Below are 18,605 nucleotides of genomic sequence, written 5' to 3' on the forward strand. Positions count from 1 at the left end.
TCCTCTCACTCCCAGTGCACTAGGGAGGAGAATGTGGACAGGAAGTAGGCAGATACTGCTGGGCTGTCTGATGAGGTGACCTGCAGAGGGCAGAGGACCCACCTAATGTCTAGGACTGTGTAGGATTGTGTGGTTGAAAGGTACCCTTCATGTCTGATTGCTCTGTGAGGGAGGTGCCTGGCCCATCCTGAATTCACTTAAGCCAGGGACAGACTCCGGAGTTGGCTGCGTGGAGGTTTCTGGGGGCTTTTGGGTTGGGCTAGGAGTCAGCTGCCCTCCCCAGGGCAGGAGCAGCCAGACGTTGACCTGTAGGCCGGAGGTGACCCTGAGCCCCCGCACCTGCAGATGCCTGGCCATTCAACAGGAGAGGCCCCAGAAAGTACAGAGATTGACAGTCGCAAACTGTCATATGCCACACAAAGGCCCTGCTGGAAGACGTGAACCTGCCCACACAACACAGTGGCAAATCAAGCCAGGGTGCTCTCTGAATTTAGGTTGACACATACGAAGGAGGAGAGCACAGCTCTGGGGGCACAGAGAACACCAACTGATGGAAAAGAGGTAGGAGCTAAAGGGCTGAGGGCTGAGACTGAGGATTGAGGGGCTAAGGGGGCTGAGGGGCTGAGGGAGCTGAGGGCTGAGGGGCTGAGGAGCTGAGGGCTGAGGGGCTGAGGGGTCTGAGGGGGCTGAGGAGACAAACAAAGTCGCCAGAGAGACAAAGAGAACAAGAACTAAAGGCAAAGAATAAAAGAGACAAAGGCAAAGGACAAAAGAACAAAGAACAAAGGCAAAGAGAGATAAACAAAATTAAGAAATAAAAGAATCAAGGGATAAAGGCAAAGAGAATTAAGGCTCGAGACAAAGGCAAAAGCAAAGACAAAGGTCGAGGGGATCAGGCAAAGACAAAGCAAAAAAGGGTAAAGACAAAGACAAAAAAAAGGATCGTAGAATCGAAAGAACAAAGAACCGATAAAGATAAAACAAAAATTTCAGGCTCCGGAACAAAAGAATAAGGATCAAAGAACAAAATCATAAAAAATCCGAGATCAAAGATAAAAACAAAATAAAAACAAAGGATCCGCTCATCATCAAAACAAAATAAATCGACAAAAACAAAACAAAAATAAAAACAAAAACAAAATCAAAGTCATAAATCCAGGCTCAAACAAAAAACAAAATAAAAAGACAAAAAGAGAGAATAAAGATAAAAATATCGACAAAACAAAAGTCGAACAAAAGACAAATCAAACAAAACCGAATAAAGTCGCGACAAAAATAAAATCAAAATCCGAATAAAAGACAAACAAAATAAAATCAAAAGCAGAATAAAACAAAACAAAAGGATAAAGAAACCAGGATAAAGGCTCCGGGGATCATAAAATAAAAATAAAAAACAAAAAATAAAATCTAAAATAAAGTCATAAAACCGAGAATCAGGGATCAAGGACAAAGGCAAGGATAAAGGTTAAAGGCAAAACTAAAAAGAATAAGGATCAGAATAAAGGCTAAAGGATTCAGGAGCAAAGAATAAAAGGACAAAGGCAAGGATAAAAGAATAAAAGGAATAAAAGGATAAAAAGAGATCCTAAAATAAAAGACAAAGACAAAAGGGATAAAGACAAAAATAAAAACTAAAACTAAAAGAGACAAAACAGGATAAAACAGGCAAAAGAATAAGGATCGTGGACTCAGGATAAAAACAAAAACTAAAGGACAAAAAGGACAAGACTCTTTTTTGGGATAAAAAAGACAAAAGAACAAAGAATAAAGACAAAGGAATAAGATCGGATAAAGAACAAAGGACAAAGAACTAAAGGGAGCAAAGGACAAAAGGACAAAGAGAACTAAAGGTTAAAGGAGCTAAAGAACTAAAAGGCTAAAGGCAAAGACTAAAGGCAAAGGAACTAAAGAACTAAGGATCAAAGGTCAAAAGGCAAAGACTAAAGAACTAAAGGTCGAACAAAGAACTAAAAACAAACAAACTAAAGGCAAAAAATGAAAATAAAAAGGCAAACAAAAATAAAGAATAAAGAACTAAAACAAACAAATAAAACAAAAAAAGGAGGATAAAAAAGATGCAAAGAACTAAAAGAAACAAGAAAACTAAAAGAGGTAAAAGAAACTAAAAAAGAACTAAAAAGAATATAAAGGAAACAAAGTAAAGAACTAAAGGGATTAAAGGTGCACCTGAAACTAAAAGAAACTAAAAGAACTATAAAGACTAAAAGGCTAAAAGAATAAAAGAACTAAAGGAAACAAAGAAACTAAAACTAAAGACCTAAAGGACAAGAAAATGAAACAAGTTCCATAAAGACAAAAGGAACTGGAAGGCCTGAAAACCGAAACTAAGGTTAACCCTGGAAAAAGGTAGATCATGAGGCAAATTATCTCAAAGGCAAGGTCTTCGGCTGGAAAATAAGGAGATTCTTCGACCTGTCCCACAGTTACCAGGCTCCAGAGGTCGGTCCCAGCGCCTCAGACATCCACTTCCAGCAGGGACAGGGACAGGGACAGCTCGAGGCTGGGATAGCGTCAGCCCTGGGCCACGGCGGCGGCTCAGCAGCACATCCCGTGACAGCTCTCGGGGCTGCTCTGTCTCCAGGCGTACTCCCCAGCCCTGCCTAAAGATGAACCCTAAGCCTTCCCCAGTGGCCGGGTAGGAACAAGGCCAGGAGCCCTGTGGAGAGGAACAGGGGACCACTGCGTGGACGGGGCAGGCTGGGGCACAAAGGCACTGCTTCCTCTGGAGAGCGCTTACTCCGAGAGCTCGGGCTTCTATCCCCCGTCGGCGCGCCGGGCCTCTTGTAGTCGGGGCCCCAGCGGGTGAGTGGGGCGCGGGTGGACCTGACCGACGAGGCGGCCGGAGACCCTGCGGGTGAGGCGGGAGCGGCGAGCAGGCGGGTTGATTCAGAGGGTTTATTTGCAGCGCGGGCGGGGCGGACAATCGGCGGCCTCGGGGCGCGGCGGGTGCGGGCGCTCAGCGGCTGGGCCAGAGTAGGGTGAAGGTGCCGCGGGCGCAGCGGAAATCGGGCTCTGGCTGCTCCGGCCTGGGCTCCACCGAGACGAGGCGCCGGGCCCCGCGCTGGCTCAGCGGGATGCAGTCGGAGACGCGAACCTCCAGGGCGCGGCCCTCCCTGCGGCAGGAGGAGAGGTCAGGGCGGCCGCGCGGTCGGGGCTTCGTGCCCGCCACCGCCCGGCCCGCACTCACCCCTGGCAGTGTGCGGCCAGCACACCCACCAGCTCCCCAATGCGGTTGTCCAGCGGCGGCCGGGAGCGGTGCAAGCACACCACGAGGTCGTCCCGGCCGCGGGCGTGCAGCACCACCAGCTGGTCTCCTCCGCTGGTCACGCTCAGCCCTGTCACCTGAGCGGAGCGCGGGGTTAGGGTGCAGCCGCCTCAACTCGCACCCCAGCCTAACCGGACTCACCCCCTCCCCAGGAAGCATCTCCCGAACCCCCAACCGCACCCGGGGAGAGCCGCCCTCGCCAGGGCCACCAGCCCCCCACCACCCTCTCCTCCCTCTCAGGACCCTGCTGACGGGGGAAGGTTGGGCGGGACGCTGCACAATAGGATTTTCTCCAGGACCGATAGTTCTAGATCCTTGCTGTCCAACAGGGCCGCCGCTGCTCACCTGTGGATGCTGAGCCCCTGCATGTGCTACTGCCTGGAGGAGCTGTTTTTAGTTCTAGGTCACTTTCACTACATTTAAACAACCACTCCGGCTCTGGGCTGCGGCATTAGACAGAGAGGCACTCACCGCCCTTTCTATTGGGACAGTCATGGGACCCCTGAAACTGTGGGAGACCCCGAGGTAGCCTGGCCTTGATCCCTGCCCCCGTCCTGTGGGAAAGAGAATTTATGGGAACAGCAACTGCTAATGAAGGGAGCAAGTAGGCCACAGAGCTCAGCAGAAGGTTCCAGAGTGGCCGGGACCGTATCCCACAGGAGGTCCTGACATTGTGGCGGGGGGGACTCAGGTCCCAGAATGCCCAGGTGGGAGAACCCCTAGTTGGGCACAAGTTGGGAGAAGGGACCATTTGGCTTGGCTAGAGTGTGAGAGTGTGGCGGACGGTGGCTGGGCTGGTGGGGATCACAGGACGAGACCTTTCACTCTGTGGGCGTGGGAAGCCACTGCAGGGTTTTCAGCACGGGAGCCACCATCGCTGAGTTTTAGGATGGTCTGGGCCATCACAGGTAGACAGTGGGGAGAAGACTGATGCAGGACTCTGAGAAGCCCAGCAGTGCCGCTCACAGATGCTGCACGCTACCCCCAACCCACGATGCTCACCGCCTCAAGGGGCACAGCCCGCATCACCCGGTACTGCCGGTCAGGGTCCAGCTTGTAGAGGTGCCGGTCTGTGAGCAGGAGGGCCCGGTTCCGGATCTTGTAGAAGCGGTTCACCTGTGCGAGAGGTGGCTTGGCCCAGGCTGGTGCTGCCCCGGCAGTCCCTACTGCCTCCCCTCCCCGCTGTCCACAGTTTCGGGAGTGTCAGAGCAGCTGGGCCTGGGCTGGGATTGCCTCCATTTTCTCCCAAGTGCCCCCCCAGAACTCTGCACCAGCTTCTAACCTTGCAGAGGTGGCTAGAAAAGAGCACAGCCCTGAAGCCATCCTTGTCCCTTGTCTAACCTTACGGATGTGGCTTGAAAAGAGCACAGCCCCGAAGCCATCTTTGTCCCGAAGTGTCTTTAGTCGCTGAGCAAACAGGCTTGATGCTGTGGGATTGTCAGTGGCCTGAGGACAGATGGAGGGGAGGGGGCGCTGCTTGGGATTGAGTCATGCGACCAGACTCAATTGATGGCAGCTCTCTGTGAATCAGCATAGCTATCCTTCATCTCAGCAAACTGAGTCACACAGACATGTGCGTGAGCTGAGCAGCCCTGGATTTCCTGAGGGCGCAGAGCCCTCTTGTGTTGACTTCTAGGCTGCATCTGAGCCCGGCCCTCCTGTCATCCACACCAACCCCGGAAGGCCACTGCTCCTGAAATCCAGGTTGATACCTTGCAGAGCTCTGGTAGGGGCTGAGGTGCAGGGCCTCAGACAACCCCAGGCCTGGGAGAGGACATCTGAGGGGAACTGGTCACAGCGTTAGCCAAGAGCCCTCTTTGGCAGCCCACCTCCCCCGGCAGCCCTGGACTCGCCTGGCACTTACAGAGGACAGGTAATCTCGGGCCCAGGCCCGCCGGCAGCCCCAGTCCTGACGAAGCCCTTGCAGGGCCCCCATGGCGGCCACCTTGGCCTTGATCTGGGCCATGTCTGAAGGGGGGATGTTCTTCACCAGCTGCCGGGCCCGCCACCTGGGAGAGGGCATGCAGTCAGACAGATGCTGGCCATGTATTCATGTGCTCGCTGAGCCCCTTCTCCATGGAGGAAGCCAAGACCTCAGCCTGGCGCTGACACCTTTTTATGTCCCAACCTCTGCCGGCTTCTCTGGTATCAGACCCTTGTGCCTAACGCTTGTTCCTGGAAGGTGACCCAGAGACCAGCAGCCGCCCAGCGCCCTCCTGTTCTGAGCATGCTCTGTGCCCATCCTTCTGGAGAACTCCTGCTTGGCCTTCAATAAGACCCCACTCAGATGCAGAATCCCCTTACTTCCCAGCCCTGACGGGCTCCCCCCTGCAGGCTGCAGCCCTGGACTTTGAATGCCCACCACAGTACCCAACATGGTCAGGACTCTGCACCAACTGGGGGACACGGGCAGTCAGCTAATGTGGCACAGAATCCACCTTCCCACCTATTAAGGGGGCTGGTGTGTCTCCCGTCCAGGCACTGCAGGCCAGGGATAATGGGTCAAGGTGTTCAGTGGATGCTGGCTGAATGGAAAGTGTGATGGACTGAGAGTAGTACCTGCAGAAGAGTGCTTGGCAGGTGTCCTGGAAGGGCTGCAACACAGCAGGGGGCAGCGGCCACACAAGGTCACGCCCGTAGAGCGGCGGCTGCCTTGCAGCCTGGAATCGCCGCTGCAGCTCAGCCAGGTGAGCCCGCACCTTGTGTCTCCGGAACCAGCGCATGATGGTGTAGATAGCCCTCAGCCTCCGGCAGCGCCACCTCGCCAAGGTGCCCCGCCATGCCTGGGTGGGCCAGGCGAGATGGGATACGCAGTCAAATTCAGCCAGGCCCTAACCCTTAGCCCCAAACCTGGCCCTAAGCATTTATTAAACACTCTCTGGCCTGTCTCCATCAAGCAGAGACGCCTGTGAAACTTACAAGTGTGTTTGTAGCCCCTGGGACACAAGCTTTCCCCACCCCCATAGTGGATGTCTGCCTGCCCTGCCCACCTCACCTTCTGCAATAGCAGCACAATGATGGGGATGAGGCGGGCTCGGCTCTGCTCCAGTGTGACCAGTGTCCGGGGTGAGCGGATGAACAGCTTGCTGTGGCCAAAGGCCACGTCCCCCTGCAGCCCGTGCTGCTCCAGGAGAGCGCTCACAGCTGCCTTGTCGGAGCCCAGCAGGTGGTTGGGCCATGTGTATTCACAGGTCATCTTGTACCTGTCATCACAGGACAGGACAGTGTGACCCAGGCCTCGGGGAGAGATCATGGAGCCCACCCTGCCCACCCCACACCTGGGGAGATGGCAGGGATACACAGTGTGTTCCTGGAGCACTTATGACACCTGTGCACATGTGTCTTCCCATACACATGTCCTCACATACATGTCCTCACACAGCTCTCATACCCATGTTCCCACCTGTGTGTCCCCACATGCGTGTGCTCACACACATGTTCTCCCAGATATTTTGGTGTCTTGAGGCCAGCAGCGTGCTGGTTCCTGCTTGTATCGATGTTTGCGACGTGCTGACTGGGGACCCTCTGCTCCTACCCCTTGGACTCCACATACGGACTACGGCCCATGGAGTGATGGGTGTCAGGTACCAGTACCTGAGCAGGAATCGAGAGTAGGGCTGGCGGGAAGCGAAGCCAGCCCTGCGGACCCTCACGTTCTCCAGCAGCCCCAGGTATGCGACCTGGTGGCGACAGTGGTTCTCATCCAGCTTCCCAGCCACCTTGTCCTCATTGGGCTTGATGCAGCGGACGTAGAAGGGCTCCTGCGGGGACAGAGGGGACTTGGAGAGGGTCTGCGCCAGCAGCACTGTGTACCCTGCCCCACATCAACCCCTCAAGGTCCCAGGCCAGGAGGAGAGTCAGGAACAAACAAGGGTAATCAGCAGAACAAGGGCCCTGGAAGTCCTAAGTGCTGGGCAGAGGCCAGCAAGGCCAGATTCAGAGCCAGGTTCCAGCCCCTGGTCGGGCAGGTGGGTGTGGCAGAGGCAGGAGCAGGCCACATCTGCCTTCCTTCTCTCCTTCCAAAAGGGGCTGACATCTCTGGATGTTCTGTTGTTAAGCTCACCTCATGCTAACATGTCCTCTCCCCGACCCTTCACCTATTCCCCCTCTGACTTTGGACCCAAAGCTCCCCAAGAAAGCTTGTGTTTCCTGTCTCTCTGGCCCCACGTGCCAGAAGAATCCTGGGTTTTTGCCAAGAGCTGGGCTGGGTCAAGCCAGTCTCCCAACAGGGTCTCCTCAAACGCCTCCCTGCTCAAGAGACAATGGGGCAAGGAGAAGCCTGGGTTCCCCATGATTGATCAAGCCTCAGTCCAGCCCCTGAGGCCCCACATCTCACCTGTGCAGTAGGCGGGGTCCCCTGCTGGAGCAGATGTGGCTCATACAGACAGGACAAGAACCCTCCCCCCACCACTATGGTGTACAGAGGTGGTTGGGACCCTACTTGGCACCGAGGGCACAGAGAGAAGGATCCAGAACAGCCAGAGTGGGAGAGGGGTGGAACATACCTTGGAGGCAAGGTTCTCCACCAGGGCCACCATGGAGTTCTTGAAGAGTGTGCCGGCCGTCAGGGGGCGCTTGGTCACCTCTGTGATGTCCTGCTGCCCATCTGGCCACATGGCCCGTAGAGTGGGGTCCGTGCTGCAGACACAGGCCGAATTCCCAGCCATCCTCAGGGAGAGCAGCCCCGCCCACCCCTGTTGTGATGCTAGTCAATGCCTGACCCTAGAGTGTCTGGGGCCCCAGGGCCCTGGCCCTCCCTATGGTGCCCAGCAAGCCATGCTCACCTGTTGTACAGCAGCCGCTTGAAGTCCTGGAAGAGGAAATCTCTGTTCTTGTCGATGAAGCCTTCCACGGAGTACCTGCCAGAAGCCAGGGCTGGTGAGGGAGCAGGGGCGGGGGCTGCCAGGCCAAAGTACTGATGACCCCAGCAGCCCCCAGGGCAGAGATGATTCTCTTCCCATCTGCCTTTGTTCCCATAGGTCAGTCTCTCTTCCCCCCTCTGCCTTGGCTCCTCTCCTTCCCCCTCACACCTGCTTTCTCTTTTATCACCTAAGACTCCCTCCCTCAGGAGACATTTCTCTCCTGGAAGATGAATTGAGTGGTTAAGCCCCCAACTCCGAAGTCAAATGTTCTAGCACTGAGTCCTGCATCTACCACATGCATGCTGTGTGACCTTGCCTAAGCCACTCAACCTCTCTGTGCCTCAGCATACATCAATCGCTCAGAACAGTGCCTACCGAGTTTTGATAAACATCAGCGACTACAACTATGAACTAGGAACTCCTGAGTCCTGGGCCTATTTTGATCTGTGGGCACTGAGAGCCTCAGAATCACTGTCTAGTTCTTGGACTGCTAGAAATGTCAGTGCTAAATGTTGGCTCCAACTGCAGCACCTGTGAAGCCTCAGGGACTGGATTTTTATTATTTTTTATTTTATTTTATTTCTTTTTGAGAAATAGTCTCACTCTGTTGCCCAGGCTGGAGTGCAGTGGTGTGATCTCAGCTTACCACAACCTCCACCTCCCAGGTTCAAGCAATTCTCGTGCCTCAGCCTCCCGAGCAACTGGGATTACAGGCATGTGCCACCATGCCCAGATAATTTTTATATTTTTAGTACAGATGAGGTTTCGCCATGTTGGGCAGGCTGGTCTCAAACTCCTGGCCTCAGGTGATCCACCCACCTGAGCCTCCCAAAGTGCTGGGGTTACAGGCATGAGCCACCTCATGCAGGCAGGGCGTAGATTTTGCAAACAGATACAGGTAGATGATATTGGGCTGCTTTGTCGCCATCATCTACTCTATTTCCCCTCCTTGAGAAGTTCTCATGAAACACTTGTACCTCGCTGTGAGTCACCTTAAATCGTTTTGGGATGCGGCAAGCAGCACATAAATTAATAGCCATCATGACAACCTCTGAAGGACACCTGGGCTTTGGCACTGGGAGCGTGGTCCAAGTATGGTAGCGAGGCCTCACCTGGGAGCTTGTTAGAAATGTAGAATCTTGGCCCACTCTGCACCTTCTGCTCCCTCCCCACTCCCACCTCACCAGCCTGCGGCCCCCACCCCACAGATGCTGGCATAGGGTTGGGCCCAGACATGAGACGTGGGTATTTTTTAAAGGCTCCCAGAAGAATGCAGCCATGGTTAACGACTATCCTCAAACCCTGTTTCCGGTTTGTCACTTGTGAATCTGCTGTCTGGCATGTTTTCAGTGTCTTAAAGGGGTGGGGGTGGCAGAAGGGGCCATAACACCTGTCTACCAACCACTCTCCTGAAGCACTCCTGCTCCATGACACATGCCATGGTGCCTGTGGGAAGGCCAGGGATGTGGGGGGGAGAGGGCCCTTACGTGACATCCCCTGCATAATGCTTGATCCGGAAGTCTCGGCCAAACTCCATGGTCTTGTCTGTGGGGCAGAGCTATGGGGACAGGCTGAGGTCAAGGCACAAAAGGTGTGTCGGGGGTCTGTATGAGGGGATAGCCCTGCTTCCCCACCTCCAGGACAGAGAAGGTCGCCACAGTGACGACAATGGTACCAAAGCTGGGTCCCCACCCAGTCCCCACGAGGTATGGGCAGTGTGGTGCCTGTGGGGCAGGTCCCACCAGCCCACTGTGGTGGTGCTGGGACAGCCGGGGGCACCTGGCGGCTCGTGTAATGTAGGTGATGGCGGTGGTGCGTGTCCAGGGTCTGCAGGAAGATTCGGTCAGTGATGGTGCCGGCAGAGCTGCAGGCCTCGTCCAGCACGGCCAGGATGCCACGGTGGGGCCGCTCCACCAGATCCACAATGGTGGCGTTGTTGAAGTACTCAACCTGGGGCAAAGGCAGCCAGCAGGGAGGCTCCCAAAGCCTTTCAGGGCACCTCCCCTCCTCCGCCCCACACTCAGCCACCTGCCAGGCCAGCCCGGGCCCCTCCCCATGGGCACCCTGCCGCCTGCCCTCCCTCCAGGCCACAGTGCTCACGCTCTGCCAGGCGATGCCCTCGCGCTCGTACTCCTCCTGCTCCTGCTTCAGGATGAGCCGGATGAACAGCTGCTGCAGCTTCTCGTTGCAGTAGTTGATGCAGAACTGCTCAAAGCTGGGGGTGGGTGGGCCTTTCAGAGGGGAGGTCGCTGCTTGTGGTGTGCATGGTAATGGATGGCTACTCCCCCAAACATCTCTGCTAACGTTCATCAAGGGTTCTGGTGCCAGCACCCCGTATGGCTTCCCTGTGGCTTACGCATCCCTGCGCTGGACTCCTCCTTTACCCTACCCACACCTCCTGCACGCGCGTTCTGGAGTGGACTTAGGAGTCACAACCAGGAATTACTCATGCCCTGTAATTCTGCCTTCCATCAGGGCACCAATGGCCAGATGGTGCAGGTGAGGCAGGCCTGGGAGGCATGAGCCTTGGGCCCAGGGACTAGCTGGGAGAAACCCAGACATTCCTGCTGCCCAGCCCCAGCTGAGCTTTCCAGTACGAAGTGGGCAAAGCCGCTGAGCATCAGAGGTGGAGATGTGGCTGGCTGGCCACCCACCTGTTGACGGGAAACACCTCGAAGCCATAGATGTCCAGCACGCCAATGACTGTGTCCTTGCCATCACGCCGAGGGTCTCGGCCTCGGGGTTCCATGACACTGTTGATCCTGTTCACCACCCACTCAAACAGCCGCTGGTACACCGCCTAGGAGATAGGAACACCTTACTTCCTGCTGCCTCTGGCCTGGCCTCCCCCATGAAGGCCTCCTGGGCTTCCCTCCCTGTGCCTGTTCCAAAGTACCTTGGCACAGGCATCCCGGGCGTAGCTGGCCTCAGCCGCAGTGTGGCCCTTCTCTATGAGTTCCCTGCCTCCTGAGGCAACTGTACGAGCCAGCAGGGAGCGGAGCACGAGGTCCCGGGGTGTGGCCGTCAGCTCAGCCACATGGTCCACCAGTGTCTCCTCGGCCACTGCCAGGCCCTCCTTCTGCAGACCACCCTCCTCTGTCTCCACAAACTCGATGTTTCCCTGGTGGTGGGAAAACCATAAACAGTCCAGGCTCCATGTCCCAAAGGAGCCTGGACAACTTTGGACAGAAAGGAGGAAGGAAAACAGGGGACATGGATGTGGTAGAGTATAGCTCCTTCTCAGACCGGCGTGGTCAGCTGCTCATCATGGGCACAGACACAGCCAGAGATTGGGGGAAGGGGGCATGGGCACACCAGAGTCTTTGCCAAGGTCTCGAGTCCAAATGGTATGTAAACGACCCCATTGCATCCTCCCAGCAGCTAGAGGAACCCTGCATAACTTACTCCTCATGCCCCTTAGAGAAAACTGAGGCCAAGAGGCACTCAGTAAATGCACCCAAAGCCACACAGCTCATGACTGCACTAAGAGGCAGTCTGCATGATGCTCAGCTTTTACTGTGCCTGGCTGCCCTGGCCCTAAGAGTGGGGTCTGGACCACATACCAACTGAGCTCATCACTCAAGCATCTCAGCTTCTGCAGGAGAGGCAGTCAGCCTAGCACATTGCTGGGGAATCTCCAGCCAGTCTCCTCCTCCTCCCTGGGTGCCTCCCAGCTGGGAAACCCCTGTGGGGAGGTAGCCCTCCCAGGCTTCTGAGCCAGGCTCACCAGGTGCAATATGGCAGCCAGGATGCGATGCACAGACTCCACCTCTTCAGGACTGAAGCCAATGACCCTCATGGCCTCGGTCACTGCCTGGTGGCTCTGCTCATCACTGTCCAAGGCCTAGGGTAGAAGGGATTCATCACTCCAAAACCACACTGGGCCCAGGACACCTGTCCTTGAGGCTTGATTCCTCCATCCTAGGCACCTGCTCACCCTTTTCCCCTGTCCCCTTCCTGAACCCTGATTCCTCCGGCCTAGGCACCTGCTCACCCCTGCACTCTGTCCCCTCCATCAGCCATTTTTCCTCCACCCCGAGCACCCTCCCCACTCACCCAAGCAGTTCATTTTACCCTGGCCTGTGCTGAGTGCTGCCCATTCCCTGCCACCACACTTAGGCCCTGACATTGAGCCCAGTTTGAGCCCTTGGTGCCCCTCACACTCACGCTGTGCACAATCATGTTGAGTCCTGCTCCCTGGCGCGTGAAATTGTATACAGCAGGGTTTCTCTCCAAGTGCAGTTTATGCAGCTGCTTGTCCTCACTGCCTCTCAGCAACTAGAGGACACAGACATCCTTTAGACAAATAAGCTATCAAGATGTTCCCCCGTACACACACAGGGGCAGGAGAACAAACAGACTTGTGCTTCCTTCCAGCATTGAACCAACAAACATGGGGGAAGGTCAGACAGTGTGAACACTTTCTGTGTGCCAGCGAGCTCCCCATTCAGCTGTTCAGTGGGTCAGGGAGCTCCACTTCAGTGGGAGCTCAGAATCCGTGGAGTGACGCTGCCACTGTCCCAGTGAGCTTCACTTTGGTGGGAGTTCAAAATCCAAGGAGATATTGCCCCTGTCCCAGGGGGCTCTTACCTCAGAGCAGAGCCCAGAGTTGGTAGAGACACTGCCTGTGTTCAAGACACGGCCCACCTGAGTGGGTATTCCAGAGTCTGTGGAGAACTGCTTCATGTGTCTCACTGAGCTCCCACCTCAGTGGGTAGCTCAGAGTCCTTAAAGACACTGTCCATGCTCCAAAGAGCTCCATTTCATGGGAGTTCAGAGTCTGAAAAAACTCTCTGTGTCCCAGGGAGCTCCCACCTCAGTGGTGACTTTATAGTTCATGGAGACCCTGCCCAAATCCCATGGAGCTCCCATCTCATGGGGAGATCAGAGTCTGCCGAGACCCTGGCAACGTCCAAGGGAGCTCAGAGTCATTAGAGACACTGCCCATGTTCCACTGAACCTCCCCTTCAATGGGGGAACTCCAGGTCCATGGAGACCCTGCCCATGTCCCAAAATCTCCCACTTCAGTGGGGAGGTAAGAGTCTGTGGAGATCCTGCCAGAGTCCCAGGGAGCTTCATTTCAGTGAGAGCTCAGAGTCTGTGGAGATGCCCTCTGTGTTCCCAGCGGCTCCCACCAGGGGGATGTTCAGAGTCTGTGGAGACACTGCCAGTGTCTCAGGGAGCTTTTACCTCAAGGAAAGCTCAGAGTCCACAGAGACACTGCTGGTTTCCCAGTGAGCTCCCACCTCAGCGCAGACTCACTGGTAACACTGCAGTTTCCAGGGCGCTCCCACCTCAGTGGAGCTCAGAGTCCTTAGAGACACTGCCATGTCCCAGAGAGTGTGACTTCAGTGGGAAGTCAGAGTCGTGGAGACATTGCTGTGTCCCAGGGAGCATCACGCCATGGAAACTCAGAGTCCTTAAAGGCACTCTTTGCATCCCAGGAAGCTCCCACCTCAGCAGGCAGTTCATAGTCCCTGGATACCCTGCCTGCCACTCAGGGAGTTCCTGTCTCATGGTGAGCACAGAGTCTATGAGATACTGTGCTTGTCTCAGGGAGCTCCCACCTCAGTAAGAAGCTCAGAGTCCATGGAAACACTGCCTGTGTACCAGGGAGCTCGGGCCTCAGAAGGTAGCCCAGATTCTGTGGAGAAACTGCTGTGTTCCAGAGGGCTCCCACTGCACTGGGGAGCTGAGAGTTTGTGGGGACCATGTCTGTGCTGCAGGGAACTCTTAACTCAGTGGGGAGCTCCAAGTCCCTAGAGACACTGCCCCAGTCCCAGGGTGCTCCCAGTTCAGTGGGGGAGTTCGGAATCTGTGGAAACACTGCCAGTGTCCCAGAGGACACAGTGGGCAGCCCACAGTTTGTGAACACACCACTGGTGTGCCAGGGAGCTGCACTTCAGTGTCAAGCTCTGAGACTGCAGAGACACTTTGTTTCCAGGGAGCTCCCACCTCAGTGGGGTGTCAGAGTTTGTGGAGACAGTCCCTGGGAGCACTTATCTCAGAGAGGTGCTCAGAGTCAATACCCGTGTCCCCAGGAGCATCACTTCAGTGTTGAGCTCTGATACCACTAGAGACACTGCCTGTGGGGACGCCCACCTCAGTGGGGAGCTTATTGTGCACAGAGACACTTTATGGGCCCCAGAGAGCCCTCATCTGGAAGTGTTTCAGATAAAGGGGACATCCTGCTTTCGTTCCCCATAAGCTCACACCCTCTTGTTTGTGGGGTGTGGGGTACTAGTTGGGGTGAGTGTGGTGGGGAGTGAGGATGATGGGCTAGGTGGGGTTGAGTGGGCAGAGAGGGGGAATTGGGGTAGTGACAGACGGATCACAAGCTGGCCCAACTTGCTGCCCTCCCTTTCCCCACCCCATTGTTCCTCCTCCCCCTACCCTCAGGGCTTACCTGGTAGAAGGCGTGGAAGTTTCTTTCACCCACGTGCTGCTTGAGGACCCGAGACTGAGGAGAGAGGGGCAGATGGACTCAGGCCTGGGGAGGAGTCTGACCCTGGGGACCCCATCTGAGCGTTCCCAGGTGGAGGTCAGAGAGTCCTGACTATGAGGACACTGAGGCCCAGAGAAGGGCCACAGGGAGAGAGAGCTCAGCCCTCCTAGGCTGCACTGTTGGGATGGGTACCTTCCCAGGCCTGGGATGGTTCTCAGCCAGAGCTCCCCATGGAGGTCTTCTCAGCCCAGCTGCCCACCTTCTCCAGTAGGTAGCTGTGGATGTGTCCTCCGATCGGGTCCCCCTTGAAGTCGAAGTTGATGTCCATGTACTTGCCAAAGCGGCTGGAGTTGTGATTGCGGTTGGTACGGGCATTGCCGAAGGCCTCTAGCACACAAGTGGACTTGAGCAGCACGTCCTTGACCCTGTCGGGGCAGAGGGGCTGGGGCTCAAGGCAAAGACTTCCTATCTGGGGAAGGCTGTCCCTGCCCCCGAGTCTTCCCAACAGAAATCACAGCATCTCAGGATAGGTTCCTCTGAACTTGCTGAGAGGGAGCCAATGGCCTGGCCTCGCCCAGTGTTGCCTCTGAGGTTGTATGATGGTCACTTCACCTCTGAGAGGCTGGGAAATGCACTTGCCAGGCTGGCTGTGTTTGGCATGGTCTGTGTAGCACTGAGGTCCTTGTTTCTCACAGCCACCTCTTCCCCTCCCAGGCCTCAGCTGCAGCCTGGTGAGGAGGGGCCGTTCTGACCACTGGGCCTTAGACCTCCAGCTGCAGGGGTGGGCAGTGATGCTGGCCATATGTGCTCAGGAACCGACATTGCTTGTCCCCCTGAATCCCATCTCACTGCCTCTTGACAGGAAGAGACAGGCGCTGACAGAGGAAGCTGCTTCCATAAGGAACAGGTTTACTGGTTTCAAGGCTCCTGGCCACCACCCACACAGCCACCTGGCATGCTTGGCCATCTTGGCCAGGGCCTGCCAGCTTCTCCAAGTTTCCATGGAATCCGCCTGCTGCCCTGTCCATGAGCCATTTCAAGCATCTCTGGGTTCTGCTGCACTTCTCCTTATCCTACCTGTGGCTGCTGCCTCCTCCCAGCTGGTAGCCTGGGTCCCTTGGCTGGGTCTCATCCACCCAAGGAGAGGTCCTTGGCATGGGTCACCCTGTCTCACCTCCAGGTGTGTTGGCGTTATCTGGAAACTTCCCAAGTTCCCGCTGAACTTGACCTGAGCTAGACTCCAGTTGCCATCTCTCGCTCCCCAGGGTCAGTCCTTCCTGCCACACCAAGGTCCCTGGCCTGCCATGCTGAGGCCCAGGGCTGCCCGTTGCTGCTCACCTCTCCACCTCAGCCCTCTGGCTTGGGTTGGTGACGGCAGCAATGTACTGCATGATGTGCTTACTGGCTTCTGTCTTCCCTGCCCCACTCTCACCTGCCGGAAAGACCAGAGTTGACAGAATCAGCCAGGTTCGATCTCTTAGCCCAGCTCCCCATGCCCACTCACACCCCTAAGACTGGTGAGATGGGGTGCTAGGGCCCCCATCAGGACACAGGGCACAGGAGATGCTCTAATGGCCCTCCCAAATGTTCACAAATGAAGATGTTGAGGGTGGGAGCCTGGCTGCAGGGACAGGTACCTGAGATGACGATGCAGGTGTCCCTGGACCGGTGCTTCATCGCCTTGTAGGTGGCATTGGCCACAGCGTAGAGATGGGGTGGCCGCTCATAAAGCTCGCGGCCCTGGTACCTGGCAATGGTCTCAGGCCCATACAGGGGCAGCTCCTGGTAGGGGTTCACGGATACCAGCACCTCACCAATGTAGGTGTAGATGCGGCCCTTCTCGAACCTGGACACAGCAGGGGCAGACAGGCCTCAGCACTGACAGGCTTACAGGCACCCACAGGCCTCTCACCAGAGCCCATATCAGGGCCTGGCCCCAGTAGGCCAGCACTCCCACCCCAAGGGGCTGAGAGAGGAGAAGCAAGAAGGGAGCAGGTGTTGACCTTGTGTCTCCCTGGTGCCGTCCTGGGTGAGCTGAGCCACTCAGAGACTGTCCCCATTGTGGTATAGAGTTTAGAGTCCACAATGGTCTCCCCAGGGGTCCCAAGGTCACTGGAAACATGACCACCCATTTTGCAAAGGAAACAGACTTGCCCAAGACTGCACTGGGCGCTGTGAGTCAGAGCTGGCTCCTGGGGTGAACCCCACAGGGCAGATGGGGAGATGGGGTTGAGGAGTGACTGGGCTGGGAGGGAAAGGAGGGGCCTCCTCGGCTGTTTCCTGTCTCAAGGCCTGGGCGGGAACCCAGAGACAAAAGGGGACCCCACCCAGCCCCACCCAGATGACAGGGAGGGGGTTGGGGCAACAGTGCCCAGCACCTGATGTCATTGTCTTTGCACCCCCCACCCCCAAGCCTGTGGCCAGTGGCTGCTGCCTCTCCCCTGGCACAGCCTCAGACTTCTTGACCCTTCCCTTCACAAAATTGGTCACCAGTGTGGGTGGATGTCTGCCCTTCTCTCGACCTTTCTGCCCCTGGGAGGAGGACTGGCAGGCTTGCCCCTCAGCCCCATCTCCCCTTTGTGTGTGGTACCCACCCTTCCCTGGATGGCCCTGTCTCCCAGCAGCCTGTCCTGGGTGGGCCTGTCCTGAGGTTCCTCTTTCTTCACCACCTCTGACATGGGTTTTCCTGGGCCCAGCTCCTGTCCTCCTACAAGCTGGGGATGAGGGCACAAGTCACCCACATCTCCAGGGCTCAGTGTTCTCATCACCAAAATGGAGAGGACAGTGTTTCATAAGCTCATTTTATAAGAATGAGGTAGAACAATGCACACAAAGGCTTAGCTCATTTCCTGGCTGGCCCTCCTCTCTTTGGGCCAGGCTCATGGTCTCTTGACTTCTGTGCTTAGTGGGGCTCCTGGTCCCCAGGCTCTCCCCAGGGAGCTTCCCGAGCACACAGCAGGCAGCCTTCTGCCCCTCCATGAGAGTCCTGGCATGAGACCCAGCTGCCTGCATGGCCACCCTACTGTGCCATGCCCCCACCTCCCGGGCTTCTCCCTGCCCTCCACCTGCCCTCCTTGATGGTAAATTGAGCTCTGATACTGCTTCTACCAACTGTGTCCTGTGATACTCCATGCACCCCAAAAGAATGTCACCTCAACCTGGTGGGAATGTTTGGACCCTAGGGTGGAGGCTGCCTGCTTCATCTCAGTGTCCCCAGGGCTCAGGCCAGGCCCCATGGCCTGGCCCCATGAGATGCATTGAGGGAACATCAAAAACTGGCTGGGAAGTGGCTGGAAAGAGGTGCCCCTGGTCCCTGCTGGAAAGAGTGCCTGGTACCTATCTGTCCAAGAAGTGTCATGCCCTGGCCCCTTCGGGCAGGAAAGAAGGGGCAGAAGACACCTGGACTGTGTGGGAGGCAGGGGTGGGTTGGGGTGGTGGGCAGATCCAGTGCTGACTTGCCGGCCCTGACAGGGACAGTTGCTTCCTTGTCTGTTCCCGTCCCCTGGGGCCGTGCTTTGAGGCGCTCATTTCGGCCCCATCGGGTCTGGGTGGGTGTGTGCCACTGCCCCCTCCCTTGGACAGCAGCATGCCTTCCTTTTTCCCTCAGGTCTCTGTGAGGATGCAAGGTGGGAGACCCTGGAGGAGGGGAGCCAGCGCCTCCTGCCCTGGGCCTACCTGAGCTGCAGGTTCCTCATGAAGTCCTCCATGGTCACTTGGTCCAAAAGCACAAAGTCAGGTTTGCCACACTCAGGGCCTTCCTCGTCCTCCATCCTGCCGGCTGGAAACACCTTGCCTCACCTTCCTGTGCCTGCCGGCAGGACAGTGAAGGAGAGGGGAAGGGGAAGGGAAGGCTTGGGGAGGCCCCACCGCCCCCGCCCTGCCTCACCAGCCTCCTCCAGTGCTGGTGTAAAGTAGGAAGTGGGTTCTGGTCCTGGGAGGGGCTGCCCTCCCCACTTGCCACTCCTTCCCTTTCGAGGTGCTCTAAACCCTGCTTCCTGTCACTGCGCCCCAC

The 18,605-nt window shown here is 56.3% G+C and overlaps 1 protein-coding gene across 2 annotated transcripts; it reads right to left on the reverse strand.

Moving 5' to 3' along the window:
* Window positions 1-2,900: 2,900 nt before the first annotated feature.
* On the reverse strand, window positions 2,901-18,605 carry MYO1G (myosin IG). Of its 2 annotated transcripts, none has more exons than XM_009202994.4 (23): window positions 18,480-18,605; window positions 18,269-18,371; window positions 16,231-16,439; window positions 15,932-16,025; window positions 14,853-15,018; window positions 14,555-14,608; window positions 12,316-12,426; window positions 11,876-11,992; window positions 11,045-11,269; window positions 10,803-10,948; window positions 10,249-10,363; window positions 9,928-10,098; window positions 9,636-9,706; window positions 8,071-8,145; window positions 7,792-7,924; window positions 6,881-7,047; window positions 6,282-6,489; window positions 5,846-6,069; window positions 5,151-5,295; window positions 4,628-4,732; window positions 4,289-4,402; window positions 3,209-3,363; window positions 2,901-3,134 (listed from the first exon to the last, which is right to left on the reverse strand). In XM_009202994.4, the coding sequence occupies exons 2-23, from the start codon at window positions 18,361-18,363 to the stop codon at window positions 2,978-2,980; spliced, it is 3,057 nt and encodes a 1,018-aa protein (XP_009201258.1). In that variant the 5' UTR covers window positions 18,364-18,371; window positions 18,480-18,605; the 3' UTR covers window positions 2,901-2,977. The 2 variants fall into 2 exon arrangements, with proteins under 2 accessions (XP_009201258.1, XP_009201259.1); XM_009202995.3 differs by lacking the exon at window positions 18,480-18,605 and adding an exon at window positions 17,188-17,307 and having other exon boundaries at window positions 18,269-18,382.

This window comes from Papio anubis, chromosome 4, assembly GCF_008728515.1.
Source record: "Papio anubis isolate 15944 chromosome 4, Panubis1.0, whole genome shotgun sequence".
Lineage (NCBI taxonomy): Eukaryota > Metazoa > Chordata > Mammalia > Primates > Cercopithecidae > Papio > Papio anubis.

Excerpts from the sequence above, each read along its gene's own strand:
- MYO1G (XM_009202994.4), bottom strand. The coding sequence starts at position 18,363 with ATGGAGGACGAGGAAGGCCCTGAGTGTGGCAAACCTGACTTTGTGCTT. Across the intron at positions 15,019-15,931 it reads CAGAGGGCTGAGGTGGAGAG|GGTCAAGGACGTGCTGCTCA; the intron begins GTGAGCAGCAAC and ends CTGCCCCGACAG. Across the intron at positions 6,070-6,281 it reads TTGTGCTGCTATTGCAGAAG|GCATGGCGGGGCACCTTGGC; the intron begins GTGAGGTGGGCA and ends TGGCCCACCCAG.